The sequence below is a fragment of the Cebus imitator genome, unplaced genomic scaffold, assembly GCF_001604975.1.
Source record: "Cebus imitator isolate Cc_AM_T3 unplaced genomic scaffold, Cebus_imitator-1.0 Scaffold313, whole genome shotgun sequence".
In the NCBI taxonomy this organism is placed as follows: Eukaryota; Metazoa; Chordata; class Mammalia; order Primates; family Cebidae; genus Cebus; species Cebus imitator.
Genome location: NW_016107628.1, coordinates 1,690,452 through 1,717,850, shown reverse-complemented (window position 1 = coordinate 1,717,850; position 27,399 = coordinate 1,690,452). Strand labels below are relative to the sequence as shown.

The window sequence follows — 27,399 nt, the reverse complement described above, 5'->3', positions numbered from 1 at the left end:
AAAAAAAAAAAAAAAAGACTGGGGTGGGGGCAGCCAGAGATTCGGGTTCTATGCAGATGGCATATCTGGTCCTAACCAGTTTTTCAGACACTATGTAGATTAGACACTGTCTCCCCACTAGCTCATCTATAAAAATCCCTGCATTTTACCACAGATCAGCAACCCATTTTTCCAGGACCCCTCTCTGTAGCAGAGAGCTATTCTCTTTCTTTCACCTATTAAAATTCTACTCTAAACCTCACTCTTTGTGTGTGTCCATATCCTTGATCTCTGTGGCCAGGAGACCAAGAACCTCGGGTGTCGCGCCAGACAAGCAGACCACTTCAGTACTTTTTATGCTTCCTTCGTTCTTTACCTTCTGACTTTTCAATTATATGTATGTTACATCTTAAGATACCCCACCACAGTTATTAGATATTCTAAGGGCTGGAGGGCTTAATGCTTTTTCCCTTTGCATTTGGTTTGGGAAATTTCTATTGGTCTATCTTCTAGGTAACATTCTTTTCTAGATTGTGTCTGGTCTATTGATTATTTTCAATTTCTACTACAGTTGTTTTACATTCTACATTTTTGTTTGATTTACCTTAGTGTTTTCTTCTCTCTGCTTAAGTTACCCATCTACTCTTGCATGCAGTCTACTTTTTCCATTAGAGCGCTAACATATTAATCATAGTAATTTTAGATTCCCGATCAGCAAATTTTCACATCAGGGTCATATCTGAGTCTGCTCCTAATGATGCTTCTTTTGACCCTTCAGACTCTGTTTTTCTTTGTCTTTAGCATACCTTGCCTTTTTTTTGTCAAAAGGGAGAGCTGTGTGATCAGGTAATATAAACTGAAATAAACAGACCTTTAGTATAAAATTTTTTTGTTAATCTGGCTAGATGTTAAAACGTTGTTTACTTTTCGTTCTAGATGTAGGTGCCAAAGGCTTCAGATTCCTTTTTTCTTTTTGTCTCTCCTCTGGACTTTGAGCTTCCCTGAGCAACCTCCTCAGAGAGTCAGTCTACCAGGAATAATCAAGAAAAATAAGAGAGGATAATATAAATGATCAGTGTCAGGAATGTGAAGGGATGACACTACAGATATTACAATGGCAATAAAAGAATATTATGAACAATCTTATGCAAATAAGTTTGTTTACTTATTCGCATAGTTCCTGTAAAACACAAATTTATTACAGAAAATATTCCTGTGAGACACAACTTACCAAAACTGTCTTGTAAGGAAATAAAACAACTAAATATTTTTCTATCTATTAGAGAAAGAGAAGTTATAACAAAAATCTTTCTGTGGTGAAAGTTTGGGGAATAGATACTTTGTGAATTCTATCAGACATTTGAGGATAAAAGTTTACCACATCTATACACTCTGTTTTAGAAATGCCAGTTTGCTGTCACACCAAAATTAAAGACATTACACAGAAACTAAAATAAAAGCCAATTCTCACATGAAAATAAATGCGAAACACTTTTAAAATATTGAAAAATTACACTTATCAATCTATGATATATTATAATGCGTCATTAAAAGTGTTTTATCTTAGGGATATAAGATTGGTTCAACATTTAAAACTCAATCACCTTTTTTGCCTCCTTAAAAAAGAGAAACCTATTTACTTGAAAGATAAAAGGAGAAGGCACCTCAGGTGGCCGATAGTCATGAATGCATAAAGCAATCTTGCTAACTAAGGCTCCCATGCAAATGGGTTTTGTTCTGACTCTGGTGTAATTAATTAGAGAAAGGCTTTAACACTCTCCATTTCCATTTTCCTCTCTGAGATCACAAACATTATCACAAGCTATTATCCATGGCTTTACAATGGATTTTAAAAGTCCCAAATGTGGTTTCTTGGTGTGACTGCTGTCAAAAGAAAAGCTTCAGCTTCATTAAATTTAAAAGAGTTTAACTGAGCAATGAACGATTTGTTAATCAGGCAGCATCCCAAGCCAGAGTACGCCCAGAGACTCCAGGGCAGCCAAGTAGTGGAAGATATAGGAACAGAACAAGAGAAGTAAGATACAGAAAATGGACATGACATGGAGAGACAACTGGATAGGTTATAGCTCAGTGTTTGCCTTATTTGACAACAGCTTGAACAGTTGGCCACATTTGATTGGCCAAAACTTGGTGATTGACACAAAAGTATACTACAGTCTGTTTACACTTCCATTTTGGCTGCACAGAGAAACCTTTAGGCTAAACTTAAAATATGTAAGAAGGCAGCTTTAGGCTAAACTTGATTTAACATTGCTCTTCTATTTACTTTTGCTTCTCTCTTTAGAGGCTTTCTGCTGTCTCCTAGACTGATAACTAGGTACAGATTGACAAACTTTTTTTGTAATAAGCCGTACAATAAAATCTTTATGCTCTGCCGCCAGATGGACTCTGTTGCTAGTCAACTCTATATTGCACCATGAAGTAGACATTGACAATGCATTAATGAATAATCACAGCTGTGTTTCAATAACATTTTACTTACAAAGTGGGTGATGTGTTAGCATTGTCCCACAGGTAGTCATTTGCTAACGTCTTAGAACATTAATCTGGTGGGAACTTCCTGAGGACTCTGAATGATCATGGGAATTAGTACTTCAGATGAAACAAAGTCATGAAGGTTCACCCAGACATTTTCCCCCTTATGAGGAGCTCTTGTATGTTTTATTAGTGACCTTTCTGTGTGGACCCACAAATTGCAAATTATTGCCCACTGCTTCAGAATCAGTAAAAAATGCATATTTTTAAAGCATTTCTTTGCTTCATCTAATTTTATCTGCACAGTATGGATTATGGAGCAATGATCTGAATTGTCTTCTTCGGTGACAGTAATTTGTGTGTTGTATGCTGAAGTCCTAACTGAAGGCATTACCCGACATGAAATGATCACCAAAAGGGGACAGAAAAATGTCCTGAAACATGGTAGTTTCTACCAAGCTTCCCTTACCCTCTGACCTTTGAAATGGGGCAACATGGCCTTCCTAATATCCCTCTCTACCTATTATCTTAAAACCAACTCAGTGTATCCACATTAACAGTAACGTAAACCTATAAACGAAAACCATGAACACTCAACGGTATTTTTATGTATGGTCATCTTTCCAGACCCTCCTTGCTTTTTCTTACTTCTGCTTTGATAACGCTATCATATGGTTCTAAATCCAGACTTTAACTATCCTCTTCATGACCCAGGTTTGTACTAAGACAATCAGATTTCTTTTGCTCCATAGAGAGCCTCAGATCATTTGTATTATCTATGAAGGAAACGGGATTGTTAAGTTAAAGACACTGAAAATGCAGGGAAACATGCTGCCTCAGGCACTATTTGGCTGACAGCAGGACATAAATCCTTATTGACTGGAGAGAGCACTTGTTTTTTAGCCCAGAGAAGGTACTAGCAGGAACCTGAGGAATCCAGGAACAGATTTTACTGACTTCCCACATTTTCCCACCTTTTAAATGACTGGAATTGCTTTCTCCTTTGCTTTCCACTCCATAGGATTTATGGCTCTTTACTGAAATATTATTTAAACAAGGTTTCTAAGCCACAGCCTGGAGAGAGAAATACTTTTGAACTGAAGCCTATCCCTTGTGACGGGTAGAGCACACATTAATAAACTGCTGGTTTTTCTTTTGTTAATTTGACTTTTGTTTTCAGGAGACTGTCAACTGAGAACCTAAAAAGGGTAATTTTTAAAAACATGTTTTCTCCCCTACTGCTGTATTTGGGGCCCCACTTTTCACTCATGGCCACATCCTGCTGGCAGATCTGCTGCTGAGTTAACACATCATCTGCCAATTAGTGTCATTTGTTTGACATCTTGGGGTTACAGTACTCTGAAGGACACCCACTGCCCTTAAAAGACAGAACACTGGTGAGCAAAGGGTTTATCAGGACTCTCGCCCTACCAGAAGTTCAGTGTGTTTCCAGGACTTTCAAGGCTTCACTGCTGTCATGTTGTGAGCTCACTATCCACTTGTGTTTTTCCACGAATAATGAAGAAAACCTGAGTAATCATGAATCTAATCATTGAGGTAAAGTAACCTAGTCATCATCAAGAGGACAGCTAGTGTTAAACTTCTTTATATATATTTGAGAAAGGATTTACATATTCATAATAACTTTCTGATCTGGCAGTCCCTAGGTTTGTCAACTACTAATAACTGGGTGAATGCTTTGGGTAATATTTAAACCAATTGCAATTTCTTAGCAGACATTCTCCCATCCAGGAGATGCAGTAAAGTACTGGCAGCAATAGATGCTTCTACCAGTATCTCCTCCTGTCACTGCCACTCTGCACAGGAAAGGAGGGAGAAGAAGCCACCTTACTTCTATTTGATAATCATTCAACAGAACAGAGGTCCCTAATGACCCACATGTAAGTCTATTGGCTAAGAAAGTTCTAAGGTTGGAACTTCATTCAGCTATCGATATTTGTAAGAAAAAAAATTTAAATATAATTTTGATGCAAATTTTACTTTCATTAAGATACCTACAGGAAAAAAACTCTTAATTTTCTCTAACAGAATCGAAAGCTAAAAAATACTGGTGGGAGGAATCTACACATGGTTTCACAACTCCTCTCTCCCTGCGGAAGTAGCAGAATATGAGGAAGCCAGTACTGGTCAAGTGACTCTACGGAGGGCCATTTTCCCTTGTTGTCTTCAAAAATACTTCATTTTCTTGGCATTTCAGGAGATTACAACATTATGTATTTCAGTTTCTGAGAGCGTTACTGATTTATTTCTTTACTCAAAACAATCCTGGTTTCCAACATTTCTGAAGATCTCAAGATCTGGACTACCATTGAAGAAATTCCCAGTAAGGTGAGTACTGTGGGTGTTTTTTGTAGAAAAGATCTGGATGCTTCCTTGAACTCCACAAAAGCACAAGGGAAAACTCAATATTGGTTCTTCAGGGCAGTTGGAGAAAGGGAGGAGGGCTGGTATCAACTACATTCAGAAAAGTGAAAACCGCAGTTACTAATTCTAATTCTTTACTTACTTCAAAGATAGTAGACATCTTTTATTCCACAACTAAAGCATGAATGAAGGAATATGCATTTTGACCACTGTAGATTTTAAAATTCTATGAGTACATATTCTCTGAGTTTAGAAAGCTTGGTGGCCATTGGGGTCTGGGCAAAAGACAAGATAATGATTTCATTCTTTTTATGGCTGCATAGTATTCCATGGTGTATATGCACAACGTGGATGCTGCTGGAGAACATTATCTTAAATGAACTAATGCAGGAACAGAACACCAAATACAGCATGTTCTCACATATAAGTGGAAGCTAAACATTGAATTCATATGGACACAAGATAGGAACAGAAGACATGAGGACTGCTTGAGAGGGAAAGATGGGAGTGGTATGTGGGTTGGAAGGCTATCTATCTGGTACTGTGCTCATTACCTTGCTGATGGGATCATTGCACAACAAGCCTCAGCGACACACAATTTACTCATGTAACAAACCTGTACATGTACTCCCTGAACCCAAAATGAAAGTAGAAGAAACAATAAGACAAGATAATGATGTGCACAAAGTATCAGGAAATATTAAGTAAAAAATACATCTACATAGTGAGAACATACATGTGAGAATATGTTTTATAACTATTATATTATTCTATACATGCACACACATAGTAGAAAATGTATCCATTTTGCGAACACAATTATTCAAATAAATGGTGTCGATATTTTCATAAGTATGTTTAACTTTTACATCAGCTCCATTCTACACCAGGTGTAAGAGGCAGTTTTTCAGACATTTTAAGATTACTTCCTGCCCTCCTGAAAGTTAATTATTTTTAATTTTTCTAATGGCAAGGTATAGGGGAGAGGCAGAGAAGTCAATCTGAAATAGATTTATATTGTCAAAGTTTAGAATATTTAGAAGACTTTCCGTATAGCCTCGTGCAATATTTCAGTATGCTTGAACAGAATATGAGATTTTAAATGATTTCAGAATTTATATATGTTAGATAAATATTGCTGTCAATATTTATCTCACTCAAACTTTTTAAGTGTTATACATTTTTTACCTTGTTCATTTAGTATTTAAAGACATAAAATGTACCATACGACTGTATTTTCTTGTACTTCTCTGAAATTCATATATATTATAGATATGCTCATATGCATATATATTAATGTATATTATGTGTGTATGTGATCATGTATACATTTCCATAAACATACACATATAAATACATATATTTGTGGTAGTGTGTGTGAATGTGTGTGTATATGAGGATATATTATATGACACTATATTATCATGAAGGACTATACAGTAATAAAAATAATACATACTGATTATTATTAAATTCATAATTTAAACTCTTGCAACTTCCCAGGAATTGAACCATTTATCATGGGGTATCTGATCATACTTGTTGTCTTAAGATCTTTTAAAAATGATGCTAACATAAACTGACTATCTTCTAGCTCCTCCTTGCATGATAATTTAAAAATTTTTTTCACCATTAAGTGATCTTTTACTGATAAACATACATACAGAATTTTTAGTCAAATTTGATCGAAGTTGTCATTTAACTAGTTAGGCCTTTTATGTATAAGTTAATAATTAACATATTTTGGCCTGTTTCTGCTATCTTCATTGCGATTCATAACACTTCTATATTCTCCTCCTTGTCTTTTTTTAACTTGTATTTCCATCTCACCCTCTAAGACAATTACATTAGTAAACTGTCATATTCTTTTTCTTTCCTCCCTCCACCATGTTGGTTCCCTTTCTGTTTCTCTTTTCTTTGATCAGGGCTTTCTTTTTAAGACATAGACACATATAATCAAGTTCATTTTTCACTCTTTCTTTTGGCCTGCAGCTTTTTAAAAAAAATTTTAATTTTCAATTGAAAAGTACTTCCAAAAATGTTCTGTGTGCATCTTTTTTTTTTTTTTTTTTTTTTTAAGACGGGGTTTCACCATGTTGGTCAGGCTGGTCTTGAACTCCTGACCTCAGATGATCCTCCCGCCTTGGCCTCCAAAGTGCTTGGATTACAGGCGTGAGCCACCACACCCAGCCCCGGTGTGCATCTTTGTCTGGAAAAACTTCGTAGGCCTTGAGCTTCAGAAAACAGTTTTTGTGGATCTTTTGTTTAAATATCATTTTGTTTAGATTGAAATTCTAGTTTTAGAATTATTTTTTTTCCTCAACACAAGGTGATAGCATTTCTTTTGTACCCAGGAAGCTTGATATGTTTTGAAATTCAGGACTTGGAGTTTTATAAAGACTATGTAATGCACATTTTCTAGAAAACCAAGTGTTATCAGGATCCTTACTGCAAAAGCAAAACCACTAATATTTCAGCAACAAAACGTATGAACATTTGCATTTAAGTGGAGAAAATAAAAATCATACATAGCCTCCTGTAACCTCACATTTGGTTTCATTTTGCAAATAAATTGTGTTGTCATACTCACTAAACAAATCAAGACTTCCCATTTCTAAATTTTTTATTTAGCAATTTATATGGGATTTTGTAGCAGCACTATATAAAAATGATTCCATTGTCCTGTTTCAAGGAGATTTGTTGTTGAGAATCAGTTTCAATCTAATTTTTGGATATTTGCTGGTGATCTATTCTTCATTCCTGGAGGCTTACGGAGTATTTATCTGCTTTTTTTATATTCTTCAGTTTCACTATATGTCCTTGTATAGATTTTCCTTCATTCTATGCTTTTCAATCTGAGGACACTCAGGGTCTCTCAAGAAGAAAGCAATTAACAGCCCCAGAAATTTAAATATCTAAATTACACAAGAGGTACACAAATACATGGTTTCTAAAATTAAAATATTTAGTTTTGGTTTTGGTTTTGGTTTTTTTTTTAGATGGAATTTTGCTCTTGTCACCCAGGCTGGAGTGCAGCGTCATGATCTCAGCTCACTGCAGCCTCCACCTCCGGGTTTAAGTGATTATCCTGCCTCAGCCTCCCAAGCTGCTTGGAATACAGGCACCCACCACCACACCTGGCTAGCTTTTGTATTTTTAGTAAAGACGGGGTTTCACCATGTTGGCCAGGCTGGTCTCAAACTCCTGATCTCAGGTGACCCTCCTGCCTCGACCTTCCAATGAGCTGTGTTAATTTGAAAAGAAATACAAATCCATACCATGCTCTGAGTGTCATCATGTGCTAAAGTGCACAGGTGCTAAAGAGATCCCAAGGATTAACACTCTGTCCATAAGGGGACTCTGAAAATTTCTAGAAGACAAACCCTCAGTTGAGTCTTAAAGGTTGTATGGGAGGTAGTCAGAGAGATGAATGTGGGAATGGCTTTCCAAGCAATGAGAAGAGAATTAGCAAAGTCATGAAACATGAAAATGTATGGTATGTTTTATACTTCTGAAATGTAAGCTCTAAAGAACACACAAGTGCCACAGGTAAAAACGAATGCAGATTATTCACAGCCTTCTAAAATAATACAAGAAGCGAGGAATTGTTGAAAAGAAAATGGGCGAATATTGAAAGATCTCAGTGGGATAAAAATGTAGTTTATAGAGAGAAATGTGGATCCGTGAAATGAAAATGTATTAGACAAATCAAGTAACTTTGAAATACCTCCAGCCAATAAATCCTGTGTTCCTGCAATAGAGAAAATGTAGATGTTCAGGAAAGCGATAGTTTTATGGGCACAGAGGGCAAACAGGGCAAGGAAGAGGATACTAATGATAGTTAACTAGGGAAGAGTTAAGAATAGGGTCAGTGCCCAAGAATGAAACTGTAGTGTTGTGGCAGAAAACTATTCACACAAGGTGGGGGGATGCAGCCTGTTTACACATAAGACACTTCAGTTACAGCGGTGGGTGTGGGAAGATTTAAGAAACAACAGGCAAGCTTTGGTGAGTAGGCTCCAGCCCCAAAAAGGATGGGAAGAGAAAACAAAGACTTTGACACTGCACAGCCCATACTCTAAACACTGAGACTATTGCTTGTTCTCAAACCTCCCTCTAATACCTGGGCCCAACTCAACTATCCTTATTCAATGGGAAAAATTATTTAGACATTCCTAAAGCAGCAGTTCACTCAATTTCTATGGTAACACATTTGGTCATTAAGTCCTTCTTTATCACACATATTCATGAACAACTCTTTCTTATGGCCATTCAATCGCATAGACATACATCTTCTTTTAAATAGTCTGTATACATGTGTAACACTGTATGACATTTTTCTCTTGTAGGCTCACTTGTATCTTTAGAGATGGCAAATAACTACAAGACAATTGTTCTACTAAAAGGATTAGAGGTCATCAATGATTATCATTTTAGAATGGTTAAGTCCTTACTGAGCAGCGATTTAAAACTTAATCCAAAAATGAGAGACGAGTATGACAAAATTCAGATTGCTGACTTGATGGAAGAAAAGTTCCCAGGTGATGCTGGTTTGGGCAGACTAACAGAAATCTTCAAAGAAATACCAACACTTGGTAACCTTGCTGAAACTCTTAAAAAAGAAAAGTTAAAAGGTAATTGGGAAGAGGGAACACCTACTCCCTGCAGCCATCCCCAAATCCTTCCCAACCTTGATTAGAATGCCACTTCAGTCAGCTAATGCATCCTTTTCTCAATTTGTGACCCATCAGTCATGACAACTTACGGCATGCCATTATTAATGTGGATTGACACATATTGGAGTTGAGATGCAGTAAAAGAACAAAAATGAGAGGGAATTGAAGAGAGATTGTGACTTCCAGTACATTTAAAAGATTAGATAATGACTAGCCAGGTGTGGTGGGCCTGTAATCCCAGCCACTCGGGAGGCTGAGGCCAGAGAATCACCTGAACCCAGGAGGCGGAGGTTGCAGTGAGCCAAGATCGCACCATTGCACTCCAGCCTGGGCAACAAGAGTGAAACTCCACTCCCCCACCACCAAAAAAAAAGAAAAGATTTAATAATGACAAAATAAAATTATAAAAAGTGTTGTTTATGTCTAAGATATGTACATTAAGCTAAGTAATGTGTCTGAGAATATTCAACACATCCTTTATAATACAAAAGATAACACAGAATTTAAATGTAAGCATCATTCTTGGAAGTATGAAGACCTCCCCTCTTGTCATATGATTGAGTTAAAATAATTAAAACAGTCAAAACTCACCATATCTCACCTCACACACCTATATAACATCTTTCATTGGTTTCTGTAATAGATTATCTGGAGGGTGGGACTAAGTAGTCAGCATCATGAGAACCTTAAATTTTAAAAGGAAATGACAGAAGAACAGGATTGGGAAAAGGTTTCACTGAGTTCAGAGGACAGGAAGAATGTACTCACCGCACAGGGAAAGAGCGATGAAAACGCCGAGGAGTATGAGTCAGTGCCTGTGCCTTGGTTTCTGCTGGCCTCCTGGAAGCCAGACTAGGCTAAGGAGGTAGAGGTAGGCTAAACCACACCTGAACTCTCAAGCAGGCACTAAGAGCACGTAGTATTTGAACTGCTTCAGCTGTCCCAGATCATCTGCTCTGGGTTTATATATCTTCCTTTTTTCTTCATTAGTTGTGAATAAAATTGAATCTTTTCCAGTCAAAGGAAAAACCCCATCTAAGAAGCAGCAGCAGAATGAAGTGGATCCTGGTACACCTGAATCCACTCCAAGCCACACTCTCACAGCTGAAGGAGCAGAGGAGACTCCTGGAGCTCAGGTAAGCTTCAGGAAGAGGAGCCAGCTTCAAGTCTCACTGCGGAAGCCCTGCTGTGGCTTCTCCACTCACTCTCTCCAGCAGGCAGTTATTTCTTCATGTTTCCCATCAAGTTTCAGATTTATCAAATTACATAATAGCTGATCATCTTTCTGCGAGGCAACGAGTTAACCACTTTAGTAAATGTAAATTATGTAAAATAAGTATTATATTTTCATCCCCAATAGAGGATGTTAACTTGAGAGTCAAATAAAAAAATGTTTGCCCATGTTTGTAAAAATGTAGTTTTTTTGTCTGCAAGTCAACACATCCCAAAACACAAGTAATTAAGGAGTGATGTGTGTTACTTTCTCTGCTCCCTTTTTTAAATGGAGCCATCTATGCCCTGTTCTTTCAATTGGCCTGGGGATGTACAGCACCCACTTAAGTTTCCAAGAAACACAAACACAATTTATATGTAATAAACATACTACCTTGTAATGAAAATGTGCTCTGCTTCATTTGACACTTAGAATAATTAAAAAAAAAATAACTACTTGTAGAAAAGAAAAAACTCATCTGAAGAAGAGACTGGAATCAAAAGGCATAAGATGTCCAAGGAGCAAACCCAGCCTCCCTGTCCTGCAGAAGCCAGCATGTCCACAGCCAGGAGCCATTCCCCACCTCCCCAGCCCTCATCATCAACTCCATCCAACACTTCCTCAACTGAGGTATTCTCTTCCTGGTCTGCTTTTAATTCATTTTCTTCCACCTAAAATGTAGGAATATGCTTTCATCTTCTACTGAAAAATGTCATCAATAATCAGCCAGTAAATCAAATGTATTGGCTGAGAATTTATTCCATTTTAATATTTTGCTTCCACAGTGATACTTTATGAACTTGACATTATCTCTGACTTCAGGAGGTTTTCTGTCCTGTGCTGTTTGGGGAAGAGAGAGAGAGCTGTAGAATCCGGAACTTTCAGCAATGGACTCACCGTCTACTGCCCCCATCTGTTTCACACCTCTTCCCTTTGCTCACTAATTGGTTCGAGTTTCTTTGACATACACCATGCTCCTTTCTACTTTAGGATTTTCACACACCATATTTCTTTCACCTTAAACCTCTTAATTGGCCAACCCTATCTACCCTCTGGATCCCAATACTGTGATCTTATCCCCAGGGAATCCTCAGTTAGACCCCTGTAACTTAGGTTAAACCTTCATGGTGTTCTGTTTCCTAGGGACTTCTTTCTTTTCTACTATTTATGAAAACTGAAGTTAGTAAGTGTTTATCTTTTCCACCTACTGAAAGTAGTTCCAAGATTAAGGCTATTTTGTAATTCTGTGGACCACTGTATTCCACGGCCTCGTTCATTGTCTGCCTCATGGGAAGCTCCCAATAAATACCTTTCCTCAATAAAAAAATGTAAACCATGTTCTAAGATATGAACCACTAGAACTAAGCAAAGGACAAATAAAGGTCATCTGACTCAGTCAAAGTACCTATTGTGAGGCCAAAAGGATAGAATAGCGAAGAGAGCTCAGGAGTTTGGGAAAATGTAGGCAGACAGAAGACCATACACCAAGACTTGCAAATGAAAGAAAGTAAACTATAATTTATAGTTGCATGATTCTGATAATCCTTATACTGTTGTACTCATCTCAGATTTGGACAGGTCAGCCTTTACTTTTAGACTATCAGGGACAGTCTAAAATCTAATTGAAACTCTCATGATCTTTATTATAAAAATGGATGTTCTATATTTCTGATACACAATGGAGGGGATCAACTTTGATGGGCAACAGGGGCCACAGGTGATGAAACCACAAGACCAGCTGTAATTGGAACATGCTCTATTACCTTTAACCTTTCATTAGATTTTGTATTAACATAAGACTATTTCAGAAAAAAAGGAATAAATGTAGACAAATAAGATTAAACTTAATTTATGTGAAATTCCAGCATCCATAACATGCTACATTTCCCTATATACCCTCTCATATTTACTCCTATGTATACACGTTATTTTTCCTGAAAATAGCATCATACAATGTATTGTCCTATTATGTCTCTCTGAGTGGTTATATGATCCCCTTCATGCACGTCCTGGATTCATTTGGCTCCTTGTGAGGTTGCATATCAGCTACTACTAATATTCTCATGAATGAGTCTACTGTTACTGATTAACTTGTATTGGGAAAGGACTTTTCTGTGTTAGGCTGAATGGGTCACATCGATAAAAAGTCAGATCCAATAAAGTCCAATCACTCACAAATGATCGCTGTGTATAGTAGTCCAGGTCAGACCAGTCCAGAAGCTGCTGGTTTGTGGATGAGGCCTACCTGTTCCTCCAGAACTTTTTCTTGAAATTGAACTACTTCTCCTTCATTAGGAAAGAGGAATTTAAGGAAACCTGGATGTTATAGAAAAAGGATATTAAAGACAATCCACTCTCATCCTTGGTTTTCTGTCAGCATGCTACCTCCTAGAGCCCTGACATTGAGAAAGTCCGCAGTGGTGGAAATGACACTCTGCAGAGCGTCTGTAGCCTGAACCTACTGAGATGAGGACATTCTGAGGGGTTGAGCCCACAGGTGTTATCACTTGCTTTAACAGTAATTATCTTAGATAGGAAAAGTATGAGTTTTTCTCTAAAAATTGCCCTGTCTACGTTGGTAATAACTAAACCCTCTTGTTGTATGTGGTTTCTGGTAGACACCCTTACCATTTTCTGTGCTATTCAATTGTATTTCATCTATTTTTATGTTCTGGCATTTTAAGCTGGTAAGAATAAAACTGCAATTCATTATTTTATCCTAAAATTTATTTTAAATAACTTCATGATAATCGGCTCAGCATCCATTTGTCTTATGTTGCTATTACATCTTACATTTTAAGGATTATTCTGTTTAGAGAAAAGTCTTTTTCTTTTACCATGTGGTCTCCTATATTACTTCCTCTGGCTATTAGACTACGTCAGGATATCCTCTCATTCTCTGTATCCTGCTCTACACATCTATGAAGTTTTGGGGCCCAAAGTTGCGACTTGAGGTCATTGAAGAGCAGTTCTGTATTCCTCACTCAAAAATTTGTTTTTTCGTATTTCTTTTTTACCAGGCACAAAGCCTAAGACCATTGGTCAGACGTCAGGCAACTGCCAGAAAAAATATTTGCTCAAAAGACCCAATGATGGTGATGGTGCTAAATGCAACAAAGATATTCAAATATGAATCCTTAGAAAACGAGCGAAGAAGAATGTTTCATGCTACAGTGGTTACGCAGACAGAGTTCTTTCATGTGAAGGTTTTAAACATCAACTTGAAGAGGAAATTCACTAAAAAGAGAATCATCATTATATCAAATTATTCTAAATATAATAGTCTCCTAGAGGTGAATGAAACCTCTTCTGTATTTGAAGCTGGTCCTGACCAAACGTTTCAGGTTCCAAAGGACGTCATCAAAAGAGCAAGGAAAACTCCGAGGATCAATATTCTTCACAGACAAGCTTCAGGAGACATTGTATATGGATTATTTACGCTACATGACGTAAGGCATCAAAGCTGTTTTGTTTCATTTTCTAGAAAAACACTTGAAATTAAGATCCCTGATGTACTAAATGGAACTTTGCATATTTACTTAACATTAGAACTCAGGACTCTCTCAAAACAACTGACAATTAGATAAAGTCTTCTTCAAGGTTAAGACCAAGATTAGGAAACCTATTAATATTCTCCTTCCAATGTTTTTCTTTCCAAAATGTCACCCTGATGTTCTTTAGTAAAGCATTCACTGAGAAACCGTGAGACTTCATCAGCTATGACTATCTATTCTGAGCCATAATGATCAAGAATAGTGAGGGATCTAGCCTAATACTAAATTTATTTCTTTGATTATAATCCCAGTTGTAGCAAAAATCATATTACTTTCATTTTGAATGAAGTATTGTCCTTTGAGGCTTGAGTTCCAGTTTTGACAGTCAGGGCAACAAATGAATTGACTGTTCATACCTGGAAATCAAATGCAGAAAACAGGTAGGACGATGTTCAGGCCAAATGAAACCCATTCATCAAAAAGTATTGAACAACTGAGAAATAGAATTCGGGTGATACTTGGAAAGTCAGGTAATCTGTACTTGAATATTAGACACATCATGTCACCAAAAAAAAGAGAATAATTTTTCTAATATATTACTGTCAAAATTCATGAAACTAGTTAGCATGAGAGATTCCAACTCAGAAAACCATCTATACCTGGCTATTGATTCCAATAATTTCTTAGATGACCGATAGCTCACAACCCATTATATTTATTTTCTAGAACAATCTCTTATTTTACCAGCATTGCTTTCTGTATACACTCTTAAATTATTCTTAGAAATACTTATCTAGGCCGGGCGTGGTAGCTCACGCCTGTAATCCAAGCGCTTTGGAGGCCAAGGTGGGTGGATCACCTGAGGTCAGGAGATCAAGAGCAGCCTGACCAACATGGTGAAACCCCGTCTTAAAAAAAAAAAAATTTTAAAAGAGAGGAAAAAAAAAGAAAAGAAATACATATCTAGAATGACGGGTGATAGCCTTGATGAGTAAGAGATTGGATCATTTGAGCTTAAAGTCCTGAGTTCAGATGGGAGCAGACGTTGAAAGAGATTCAGTACATAGAGAAAGTCAAAAAGTAATTAGTTAATAGAAGCTTGCTTTTTATTATAGATTCCTCATAACATGGCGAATGATGAGTTGTAACAGATGCTTATTCTTTTTGCATAGGGGCAGAGGCCAAACAACCGTACCAGAGTTCAGGTTCCTTTGTATCAAGGTGTTTTGGGAAGCATAGCTGTCCTGGAAATGAAAGAAGTTGAAATTGAGAAGATAACCCATTGCTCTAGAACTGTCATAGAAATACTTAGAACATTAAGGACTTAAAAAAGAATATCAAGGGAGAGCTCTGTGAGATGGTCTAAACTAAGGCAGATGTACTATATGTCGACACTGTACTAGGAGTTGCTGTCTTGCATCTTGTTTTTAATCTGTTACAAAAGACTTTCCTTTATGTATGGTAGTTATTAAGTTCTTACCAACGTGATATTAATTTTTTGTTGCAGAAAACTATAAAGAGGAAGGTGACAATCTATGAAATTCTGGATAAAACAGGGAGAATGGATGTAGTAGGAAAAGGAGAATATCACAATATCCCCTGTGAAAAAGGAGATAAGCTTCAACTCTTTTGCTTTCGACTGAGAAAGCGGAAAGATGTGTTACAACTGATGTCAGAAATGCATAGTTTCATCCGGGTGAGAAATAGAGACAGAAATGTTAGTTTTCCGAAGATAAAAATCATTTGCTTTAAGTTTTAGGAAATCATATTTCTGTTGTTTTACACTTAAAATTCTGCAGAGTGCATGAAAAAACCAAATGATGCCCTTGCACATACATTTAAATAGAGAAAATTATTCAAATATATTGAGAGAATGACATTCATTATTGACTTCGAAAGAACATGAAACTTGTGCTAAATACTAAAATATTTGAAGAAATTAGGAAGGCACGGGACTAACTTAAATAGTGATCAAAAGCAAGTTCTTTGCGGTAAGATAGGGTTGGTATATATGTTGCTCATTAGTTGCATGATATTGGAGAAATAGCTTAAATGTTCCTCCTTAGATTGGTTTGAAAATTAAATGAGATCATGGATATATAGTTCATATCCCATTACCTTCCTTGTACATTATGACAAATCAGTATGCACTAGATACTACTGCTGTTAACAAGGTAAAGACAGACACTGGAAAGATTTCAGGCAGAAAAAATGTGGCATACAAATATTAAAAGTGAGAAGCAGCATAGTGAGTTCTGTACAACTTTGGAATACGTGGAAATGTGTCAGAAACTCACGCAAGACAGGTAACAAGCAGCCCTCTTCTCATCTGTCTTCTGCCATAAAGAAAAAAATGGAGTTCACTTTTTAAAAATAAGTAAATAAAGATTTTATTTTACTAAGAATGTTAGAACATTTTACATTTTAGCAAAAAAACATGTTGGCAGTTGTCTGAAGGAATACATTAGATAGAGGCAATGTTCAGAGGTAATGACATCTATTAGAATGTAATAAAGGATGATATTCTCAGATATTTAAAGATGTTGTGCTTTCCCTGATATTAAAAAACACTAAACAGAAAAAATGAATACTTTCAGATATGGAAGAAAACAAAGCAGAGAAGCCATGACTCCAGCAGCATGGCACTATGGCAGGAGCAGAGTCAGCTTCCAAAACCTTCAGAGGCTGGCACAACCTTCCCATTTCAACACAATCTCATCAAGACTCCTCAGGTGCCACCAACAACCCCATCCAGCAGTTCCTTTACCAAGGTACAATTTCCTGGGTCCCATGCCTCATATCTCCCAAACATAAATCACAAGAATTATTAGACTGTTGAAGGAGTTTCTCTTCTAATCCCTAACTGTGTACAATCTCTAGATGAAATTAAATCACCCATTTATTTACTGACTACATACAGTGAGATACTACCACATTATCATCTTTGATATCTAAGATATTTATTTGTGCAATGATTGCTGACCTCAAGAGGGTTAGTATCTTATGTTGTTCTACCTATAGAAATGGGGGGCGGGGGGGGGATGGCCAGACAAGCAGAGATGAAGACAAAGAGTGTGTTATGACCCACATTCCAGTTTCTTTCACACCTTTCCCCTTTGCTTACTGGTATTATTTCTGGATTTATTTTCAGCATCCCAAGTTGAAATAAATATTCCAAGTATACATTTTAAAACATGCTATTTCGTTGTTGGGAATCCATTTCTCCCATCCCATCACTGGCAGGAATCTCCTTAAATTTCAGATGCCAGCTTAAATATTTTCCTTTGGCAAGTCCTCAATGATACAAGATAGCGGAACTGATGAGTCCTCCTATTCTTTGCTTTTACAGAGCCTCCTGTCAATGAGAGTAAATTACTAATTTCACGGAAGTGAACAGAGAGGCTTATGATGTAAGATGTTTCCCATGCTTACTTGATTTGGGGTTTCCTGTAATCCCAGCTACTCGGGAGGCTGAGGCAGGGACTTGCTTAAACCCAGGAGGCGGAGGTTGCAGTGAGCCTAGATCACACTACTGCACTCCAGCCTGGGTGACAGAGCAAGACTCTGTCTCAAAAAAACAAAAGGATAAAATAAAATATTTTATCGTGTTTTGACTCATATTGAAACTTATTAACCAGAAAAAAAAAAATCTATTTTCTTCCCAACAACTAAGGACACAACTACTCAAACTTCTGACATCAAACTCCTAATGAATTCAGCCCCAGAGCAGAGGCAGCCTCAGCAATTTGGGTTCCCCCCAAATCAAGGAAGTATGGGAAACATCTATAGCACATGATATATTTGCAGAACAGACAAAAACTACAAGTCCCAGCACAGAACATGGAACAACGATGACAATAATTATATTTCTACGATTTGAGCACTTAACTAGGTGCTGGTTCTTAAATGTTGTTCCTGATGTACGTTATCTGATTCCTTCTTCATAACTATCAAGAGAACGCTACTTTCTATCCCAATTCACATAGAAGAAAATAGACATATACAGACATTAAAAATCTTCTTTAAGTTCTCAAAGACAGTGCTAGAGTCAGGATTTATATCTAGCCCTACTGAAATGTAAAACTTGAACAATTTATGATCATATGTGGCTTTAGATTAGAAGTTGAGATATACTAATGTCAGCAATTTATTTTAAAAATTTCAGAATTGACAGTGTCATGTAATGGGTTTGTTTCCATAGTCCAAGCTCTACAGGCCTTCTCAAAAATAATGAGTTAGCCAGAGAGAATAAAGTGCCCTGTCATACAGAAGCCACTCTCCAGAATTAGAGTCCTTTCATTCTTCTCTCTAACAGAGTGCTTTTTATATATTAGATAATCAAATTCTAGAAGTGGTAGAACTATGGAAATTAACATGTTATTAATGAATGGTAAAAATCAGTGAAAATAGAGAAAATTATATGATTGAGAAGAACTATGTCCTTGATTTTGGGGAAAAAATATTTTAAAAAAAAACATTTACTCCAAATGCTAAAGTAGATTGTTAAGTATTTCTAAATATGATTGACAGCCTGGAGAATTCTGGTTAACTGATGCAAACTACAAAACAGCAGAATTCTGTATCTGGAATTGTGGATTTGAAAGAATCTTTCCAGCACAGTGATGGAGTAGATAGACAGATAGATAGATAGAGAGAGAGAGAGAGAGAGAGAGAGAGAGCTGGATTTCCTACAATCTGAAGAACAGAAAACAGGTACCCATTTGTGTATTTTCTTGACTAGAAAGACTTAGATAATAAACACCCATCAGACATTTTCAGGGCAAAGTTTGTAATTCTGGTTTCTGTGTATGCAGAAGAGGAGATTTAGGGAATTTTTTTTACATTTATACAGATATTCCAGAGAACATCTGCACAGAGAGGATCCTGTTAAAATGGATAAAATAGGCAGAGCATGGTGGCTCACACCTGTAATCCCAGCACTTTGGGAGGCCAAGGCGGGTGGATCACGAGGTCAAGAGTTCAAGACTAGTCTGGCCAAGATGGTGAAGCCCTGTCTCTACTAAAAATACAAAAATTAGTGGGGGCATGGTGGAGGGCACCTGTAATCCCAGCTACTCGGGAGGCTGAGGCAGGGAATTGCTTGAACCCGGGAGGTGGAGGTTGCAGTGAGCCTGGATCACGCCACTGTACTCCAGCCTGGGTGACAGAGCAAGACTCTGTCTCAAAAAAAAAAAAAGGATAAAATAAAATATTTATCATGTTTTGACTCATATTGAAAATTATTAACCAGAAAAAAATAATCTGTTTTCTTCCCAACTAAGGATACAACTACTCAAACTTCTGACGTCAAACTCCTGACGAATTCAGCCCCAGAGCAGAGGCAGCCTCAGCAAACTGCAATGAAGGACTCATTTCCACATGGGTGTCAGCATCGGGTTTCTCAGTCATGTGCACAAACCTCATCAGGCAGTTTCTCATACAAGGTACCACCATGTATTTCCTATTCCTGTGCTTCACAACATCGTAATTACTGGGGTGATTGGATCATGATAGGCACCTCATTGATCTCTACTGAATACAATCTCTTTAATATAATTTATAATCATTAGTTAAGTATATTATTTGAGACCCTGTAGTGTTTGTCTTTTGGTATTTACAAAGTATATGTTCATGAAATAATTCCTGACTCTAGAGGATTACTCTCCAGGTATGGAGACAGATTGTGGGGATGGAGACAGATAACGGAAGGTGAACACAAGAATGTCTTCATTCTCAAGATTCTAGTTACCTTTCATCCTTTCACTTCGTTCATGACCACACCTCAGGTTTTATTTGAAACTGTCTATGCTCTTTTCCAAATCAGAAGCTTTGACATAGATTACTTCCTTTGCTGGGATCACTCTCTCCAGTCTCTTCTCTAACCCACTTCTTCATAGGTGACAGCCCAAATCCCTACCTAGGACAAGTCCTCACTGATACCAACGTTTCAGATTAGATGAGATCCTCTCATTGCTGATTCTCTCGGGTCCTTCACTTATGAGCTTTCCTAGCTCCCTTTACTTTTCCTAATAATAGCATTTAAACAACTGGAGTGAAGGACTGATTTTCCCCCTTTCTATAGCATAAGCTCAGAGGGTAAGTAGAGCCTACCTCAGAGGAACAGAATACAAGAGGGGAAAAAGTCAGTTCGTGCTACGTGCATCAATTATTAGTCCAGATTATCTTTTCCTCCGACATAATGGGAACCCTGTAGTCACCTGCACTTGGGGTTCAGCAGCCTGTATTTATGGTGAAAGTGTGGGAAATTTGGAGGAAAAGCAAAATAATTAAATCATCATTTTTTTACAACTGTTTCTTACCCAAGCCCCAAGCTGCATTCTGACCCAGCAACAGACACCTCTACCACCTTCTACACACTCTGCGAGACAGGCTTCCTATATTCAAGCTCTCTATTTTGTTTTTGTTGTTATCTTTGTAGTTCTTAGCTAGTTAGTTTTAATTAGCTGTATTGTCTCCATAGTTTATTCACGTATTATTTGAGCTAGCAGCCTGTGCCTTTTTGCCAACTTGGCACAAGTGGCTATGAATGGAGCCCTTGCTCAGTCATTGCAACCTCAGATCCATAGTCTCTTGGCCACTTCAATGTCCACTTAAATGAACATCTCCAGAAACAATGCCTTTCTCACTTATATTGGTTGAATAGGACTATGTAGAAATTTCTAGATCTTACCTGCCAAAATCTTAATCACAACCCTTGCTTAACCTGTACAAATTATTTTGCTGTACGTGAACATCTCCAGAGCACAGGAATCCCAGGAGGATCTCATATCTTTATGGCCTCAAACACCTAAATGCATCATTCAACCATTTATTCTTGGGTGTCCAACTACACCTGAAAAAAATATAGTATCAAACTACTTACTTATGGCTCACTAGATGAGCAGGAAAGTCTTGTTCCACTTATTATGGGTTTGCTGAAAGATTTTATCTGATATAGGTTGTATATGCATTGGGATTTAAAACAAGGAGCAGCCTATTCTTATCGTTGATTTCTTATGTTAATCTAAAGCCAGAAATGCAAGTTGACAAGGATCAGGACCAGGGATGGTAAGGGAAAGAATTACCTGCCAAAATCTTAATCACAACCCTTGCTAAACCTGTACAAATTATTTTGCTGTACGTGAACATCTCTAGAGCACAGGAATCCCAGGAGGATCTCATATCTTTATGGCCTCAAACACCTAAATGCATCATTCAACCATTTATTCTGAGAAATTTTAAAAAATATATATTAAAATTGACTAATATTTAAAATATTAGTCAACCAGAGTATATATTCTCTCATCCAAATTCCACCATTGTGATGGACTTTTTTATTTGACTGTTTCTGAGACAATAACAACTCAAGATGTTTTTGTCAATAAGTGGTAGAAGGCCAGGCGCGGTGGTTCACGCCTGTAATCCCAGCAATTTGGGAGGCCGAGGTGGGCGGATCACGAGGTCAAGAGATCGAGACCATGGTGAAAACCTGTCTCTACTAAAAAATACAAAAATTAGCTGGGCGTGGTGGTGCGCACCTGTGCTCCCAGCTACTCAGGAGGCTGAGGCAGGAGAATTGCTTGAACCCGGGAAATGGAGGTTGCAGTCAGCTGAGATCACGCCACTGCACTCAAGCCTGGTGAATGGCAACAGAGCAAGACTCTGTTTCAAAAATAAAATAAAATAAATGGTAGAAATAAATAAAGAAGTTTCTTTAGTAAGATACTTTCCATGCCAATTTGATTTAGAATTTCCATGAGAAAGGTAAACAGGGAGTATGAGATATAAGTGATCAGACTAGACATCCAAATCCCAGCAGAAGGAGTGTTATACCAAACATAAATAATATTCTACTTTCTGAGTATTTACAGGGTACTCGTTTTGAAACCTGCATTCTATATATATACATATATGTATATTATCACATTCATTTTTCATAACACAGTCATGAGAATGCTATTTTCATCCTTATACATAAGAGAAAACTGAAATACATTGGATTTAAAAATATTCCCCAAGTTTACAAATATAGTAAGTGTGCTAAATGTAAATTATTGTACTTTATGTATCTTTTCTTATTTGTTCTTCCTTACACTGCCTCGATGATATTATTGTTAGTCACATTTCATATTTCTGAATACTGAGGAAACGAGAGGTTAAATCTTCATTTAACATACTGCTTTTGAAGGCCAAGATGACTAACTAGAAACAGCTAGTGTGCACCACTCTTGCAGAGAGAACAGAATAGCAAGTAAGTAGTAGATCTTCAACTGGAACATCTAGGTGGACACATTGGGATCCACCAAGAAAACAACTTTACCCGTGGAGAATGGAGAAAAGTGAGGCGAGGCAATTGCTCACCTGGGAATGGCACGGAGTCAGAGGGGGCTTCTCCACTGCAGGGAAATGGTGAGTGAGTGAGAGTCCCTGGGGACCCATACTTCTACCATGTACCTTTGCCACCGTGCGTTCAGGAGATAACCCCATGAGACCACCCCACTGGAGCCTTCAGACTGAAGTGGAGAGCTAAGTGGAGCCTGGGCAGAGCTGCCACTCAGGCACATGAGGAATCCTGGGAGCGTGAATCCCTGAGTATCCTGGAATTAGCAGCTGCATTTCTGGCAGTAGGGGAGGCCTTCAGGAAAGGGGCTGAATCGACGGGACTGAGCAGTGCTGGACTGCAAGCCTCACCTCCACTGCACCTCACATGCTAAGGTCCACTTGCCTGGGACCCCAGCCGCCCCCCTGCCTGGGCTCATGGGCTAGCAGCAGCTCTGCACTTCCCTGGGGCAGAGCTCCCAGAGGGAGGGAAGGCCGCCATTTTTGCTGTTTCTCAGCCATTGCCAGAACTGCCTTCAGGCCCCAGTGTGTGGTGACTAGGGACTGGCTGGATCCCCAGAACAGCACAGACGTCTCATGAAAAAGCGGCCAGACTGTTTTATGCGTGGATTCCCGACGCCAGTTCTCCTCACTGAGCAGGACCTCCTGACTTCCGACTCCAGCTACTCCCTACCTGGGCTTTGGTGACTGCAGCATCTCTAGACTTCCCTGGAATGGAGCTCCTAGAGGGAAAGGTAGGCTGCCATTGTTTCTGTCTTGCAGCCTTCATGCCAATTGCCTTCAGGCTCTGGAGGATGAGCAGTGATTAGCGACGGGTGGATCCCCAGCACACTGGAGCCACCCCACAGAAAAGTGGTCACACTGTTGTAAATGTGGGTCCCTGTTCACATTTCTCCTCACTGGGTGGGGGTTTCAGGCCTGGGACTCGAACACAACTACCCTGTCCTCTCCTGAACACTTCAGTAGAAACACTTCAGCTTTGCATTTGTCTGAGGAGACAATCTCAGAGACAACCCACAACTCCTCCACCGTTGCAGCTGCAGTGGAACTGCCCTAGCTGCTCTTGGGCTGGGAAAGAAACAAAGGGCCTGGTCACTACCCTGTCACCTGCAGGACACAGCAGCCAGCATTGGAGAGGAATCTGGTCTCCCCTCCCTACGAGCTCCCACCCCCACTCTTCACCACACAGGGCTGCTGGCTTTGAACTGCAGAACAGCTGCCCCACCTACGGCTGAGCATACCCCCGGAACAGCGACTCTGTGTTTTCCTGGGGAGGGGGCCCCAGAGGCAACTGCAGTGGTTCTATACCTGATACCCTCAGTCCAAGGAAGAAACAAAGACCCAAGTTTCTCTGGTGCTTCCAGCATTTCACAGTCACCACAGAGGTGGAGAAGCGCAGTCTCTCCTCCCTGTGAGTCCTAAGTGCCCCACTCCTCAATGAGCAGAGCCCCCAGTTGTGGCCAGCAGTGTAACTGCCCATCCCCCAGCTGAACATTCCCAGTAGCAGTGGCTCTGCATTTCTCTGAGGTGCAGCTCCCAGAGGCAACCGAAAGCCCCTCTGCCACTGCTGCTGCAGAGGTACTGCCCTTGCAACCTTCGTACTGGATAAGGAGCAAGACCCTGAGTGCTTTACACCTCCAGTGAGCTGCAGTTGCCCTAAGGAGAAGAACTCAGTCTGTCTCCCTTGTGACCCACCCGTAGCCCTGCTCATCACCAAACAGGCACCCTCTGGCTTGGGCCCACAGCACAGCTACCCCATCCTCGGCCAGCTGCACTGGTGGATAGCAGCTCCTCGTTTCTCTGGGGTGGACCACCAACAGACAAGTGAAAGGCCCTCTGCCATAACCACTGCTAAGGTTTCTTCTCCTGCAGCCTCCAAGCTGGAGCGGGAACATAGAGTCTGAGCTCATCCCAGAGCTACAGTGTGCCAAGCCAAGATCTGCAGCCGGTACTCAAGTGAGAAAGAAGCCCACACTTTCAGAGCACTGAGAGGGAGCATGTCTGCAATCTTGAGGAAATGCAGACAGATGGCAGGGCAAGAGCCTACCTACTGGCCAACACACTTAAGCGCCACCTACCGGATCACAGCCCAAACTTCAACACAAAAATATTTTGCTAATACAGACCCCTGTGTAACCATGGACAGGAATTCAGCTAGAAATAAAAACTCTGCGCAAAGCCTCAGCTTTCTGAAAACATCCAGGAAAGAAGGTTTCTAGCTACTCAAATTATACCACAGTTAACATGAGCACACACAGATGAGAAAGAACCAGTGCAAGAGCTCTGGCAATTCAGATAGCCAGAGTGTTTTCTTCCCTCCAAATGGCTGCACTAGTTCCCCAGCAAGTGTTCTTAACCAGGCTGAAATGGCCAAAATGACAGAAATATAACTCAGAATATGGGTAGGAATTAATATAATTGACATTCAACAGAAAGCCAAAACTCAGTCCAAGGAATCTAAGGATTTCAATAAAATCATACAGGAGCTGATAGACAAAATGGCCATCATAAAAAAAAAAAAAAAAAAAAAAAAAAAAAAAAAAAAAAAAAAAAAAAAAAAAAAAAAAAAAAAAAAAAAAAAAAAAAAAAACTGATCTGATAAAGCTGAAAAATACACTACAAAAATTTCATAATGCAATTGCATATATTAACAGCACAATGGAATAAACTGAGAAAAAAACCTCAGAGCTTAAAGACTAACTCTCTGAAATAACTTGATCAGAAAAAAAGAAAGAAAGAAAGACGAGGGAATTTAAAAGAATGAAAAAATCCTCTGAGAAATATGGGATTATGTAAAGAGACCAAATCTAGAACTCATTGGTGTCCCTGAAAGAGACAAGGAGAAAGCAAACAACTTTAAAACATATTTTAAGATATCATCCATGAAAACTTCCCCAACCTTGTTAGAGAGTCAAACATCCAAATTCAGGATACACAGAAAACTCCTAAGAGATACTACACAAAAAGACAATCACCAAGACACATAATCATCAGCTTCTTCAAGATCAAAATGAATTTTAAAATGTTAAAGGCCGCTAGAGAGAAAGGGCAGGTCACCTACAAAAGCAACGCCATCATGCTAAGAGCAGAACTTTCAGCAGGAACCAGACAAGCCAGAAGAGCTTGGGGCCTATATTCAGCATTCTTAAAGAAAATAATTTTCAAGCAAGAATTTCATATACAGCCAAACAAAGCTTCACAAATGAAAAAGAAATGAGATTCTTTTCAGACAAGCAAATGTTGAGGGAATTTGTTACCACCAGACCTGACTTATAAGAGACAGTGAAAGGAACACTAGTATAGAAAGGAAAGAACATTACCAGACACTACAAAAACACAATTAAGTACACAGAACAGTGAAACTATAAAGCAACACCAACAAGTCTGCATAATAATCAGCAACAACAACACAATAGCAGGATCAAATCTGCAGATGTCGATATTAACCTTTAATATAAACAGGTTACACATGCCACTTAAAAGACAAAGAGTGGCAAGCTGGATGAAGAAGCAAGCCCCAATGGTTAACTGTCTTCGAGAGACCTATCTCAAATGCCATGACACTCATAGGGTCAAAATAAAGGGACAGAGACAAATCTACCAAACAAATGGAAAGCAGAAAAAAAGCAGGAGATGCCATCCTAATTTCAGACAAAACAGGCTTTGAGCCAACAAAGAGTTAAAGATACAAAGAAGGGCATTACGTAATGAAAAAGGCTTTGATTCATTAAGAAGACCTAAGTATCTTGAATACATACACACACAACAAAGGAGCACCTAGACTCAAAAAGCAAGTTCTCGGAGATCTACAAAGAGACTTAGATTCATATACAATAATAGTGGGAGACTTCAACACCACACTGACAGTGTTAGATTGATCATGGAGGTGAAAAAATAACAAAGATATTCAGGAGCTGCACTCAACACTTGAGCTGGTGAACCGAATGGACATCTACAGAACTCCCCACCCAAAACAATAGAACACGCATTCTTCTTATTGCCACATAGCACATACTCTAAAATAGACCACATAATCATAGATAAGACAATCCTTAGCAAATTCAAGAAAACAAAATCATACCAACCACCTCCTCAGAACTTAGAGCAATAAAAGTATAACTATAGCAAGGAAATGGCTCCAACAATTATGTGGAAATTAAACAACCTTCTCCTGAATGACTTTTGGGCAAATAATGAAGGGCAGAAATAAAGAAATTATTTGAAACTAATGAGAGCAAAGATACAACATATCAGAATCTCTGGGACATTGCTAAGTCAGTCTTAAGAGGCAGGTTTGTAGCACTAAGCGTTCACATCAAAAAATTTGAAAGATCTCAAATTAACAACCTAATATCACAACTAGAGGAACTAGAGAAACAAGAACAATCAATCCCCAAGTTAGAAGAAGGCAATAAATTACCAGTATCAGAGCTAAACTAAAGGAAATTGAGGTGTAAAAAGCCAGACAAAAGATCAATGAATCCAGGAGTTCATTTATTGAAAAAATTAATAAGATAGATTGCTATCTAGACTAAAAAAAGAGATAAGATCCAAATAAACACAATTAGGCATGACAAAAGGGATATTACCACTGACCCCAAAGAAATGCAAAAATCCTTCAGAGACTACTATAATCACCTCTATGCACACAAGCTCTAAAACCTAGAAGAAATGGATAAATTCCTAGGAACATATTACCACTGATGACTAACCCAGGAGGAAATTGAATATCTGAACAGACCAATAAGAAGTTCTGAAATTGAATCAGTAAGAAAAAGCCTACCGAAATATTGTGGGGACGATCCAAGATGGCCGT

At 38.5% G+C, this 27,399-nt stretch overlaps 1 protein-coding gene across 7 annotated transcripts in view; it reads left to right on the top strand.

The window, feature by feature from the left end:
- Positions 1-3,819: 3,819 nt before the first annotated feature.
- The window catches only part of PYHIN1 (pyrin and HIN domain family member 1), a 35,195-nt gene continuing 11,615 nt past the window's right edge, over positions 3,820-27,399 (top strand). Inside the window, exons 1-9 of one of the 7 annotated variants that reach the window (XM_037729638.1) lie at positions 3,821-4,032; positions 4,228-4,824; positions 9,210-9,494; positions 10,554-10,672; positions 11,212-11,379; positions 13,770-14,198; positions 15,751-15,960; positions 16,841-17,014; positions 19,526-19,687. In XM_037729638.1, coding sequence (XP_037585566.1) covers positions 9,230-9,494; positions 10,554-10,672; positions 11,212-11,379; positions 13,770-14,198; positions 15,751-15,960; positions 16,841-17,014; positions 19,526-19,687 — 1,527 coding nt within the window. In that variant the 5' untranslated portion in view covers positions 3,821-4,032; positions 4,228-4,824; positions 9,210-9,229. Of the gene's footprint in view, positions 4,825-9,209; positions 9,495-10,553; positions 10,673-11,211; positions 11,380-13,769; positions 14,199-15,750; positions 15,961-16,840; positions 17,015-18,773; positions 19,227-19,525; positions 19,688-27,399 lie in introns of those variants that run through there. The other 6 variants (XM_037729637.1, XM_037729636.1, XM_037729640.1 and 3 more) reach the window with 6 other exon arrangements.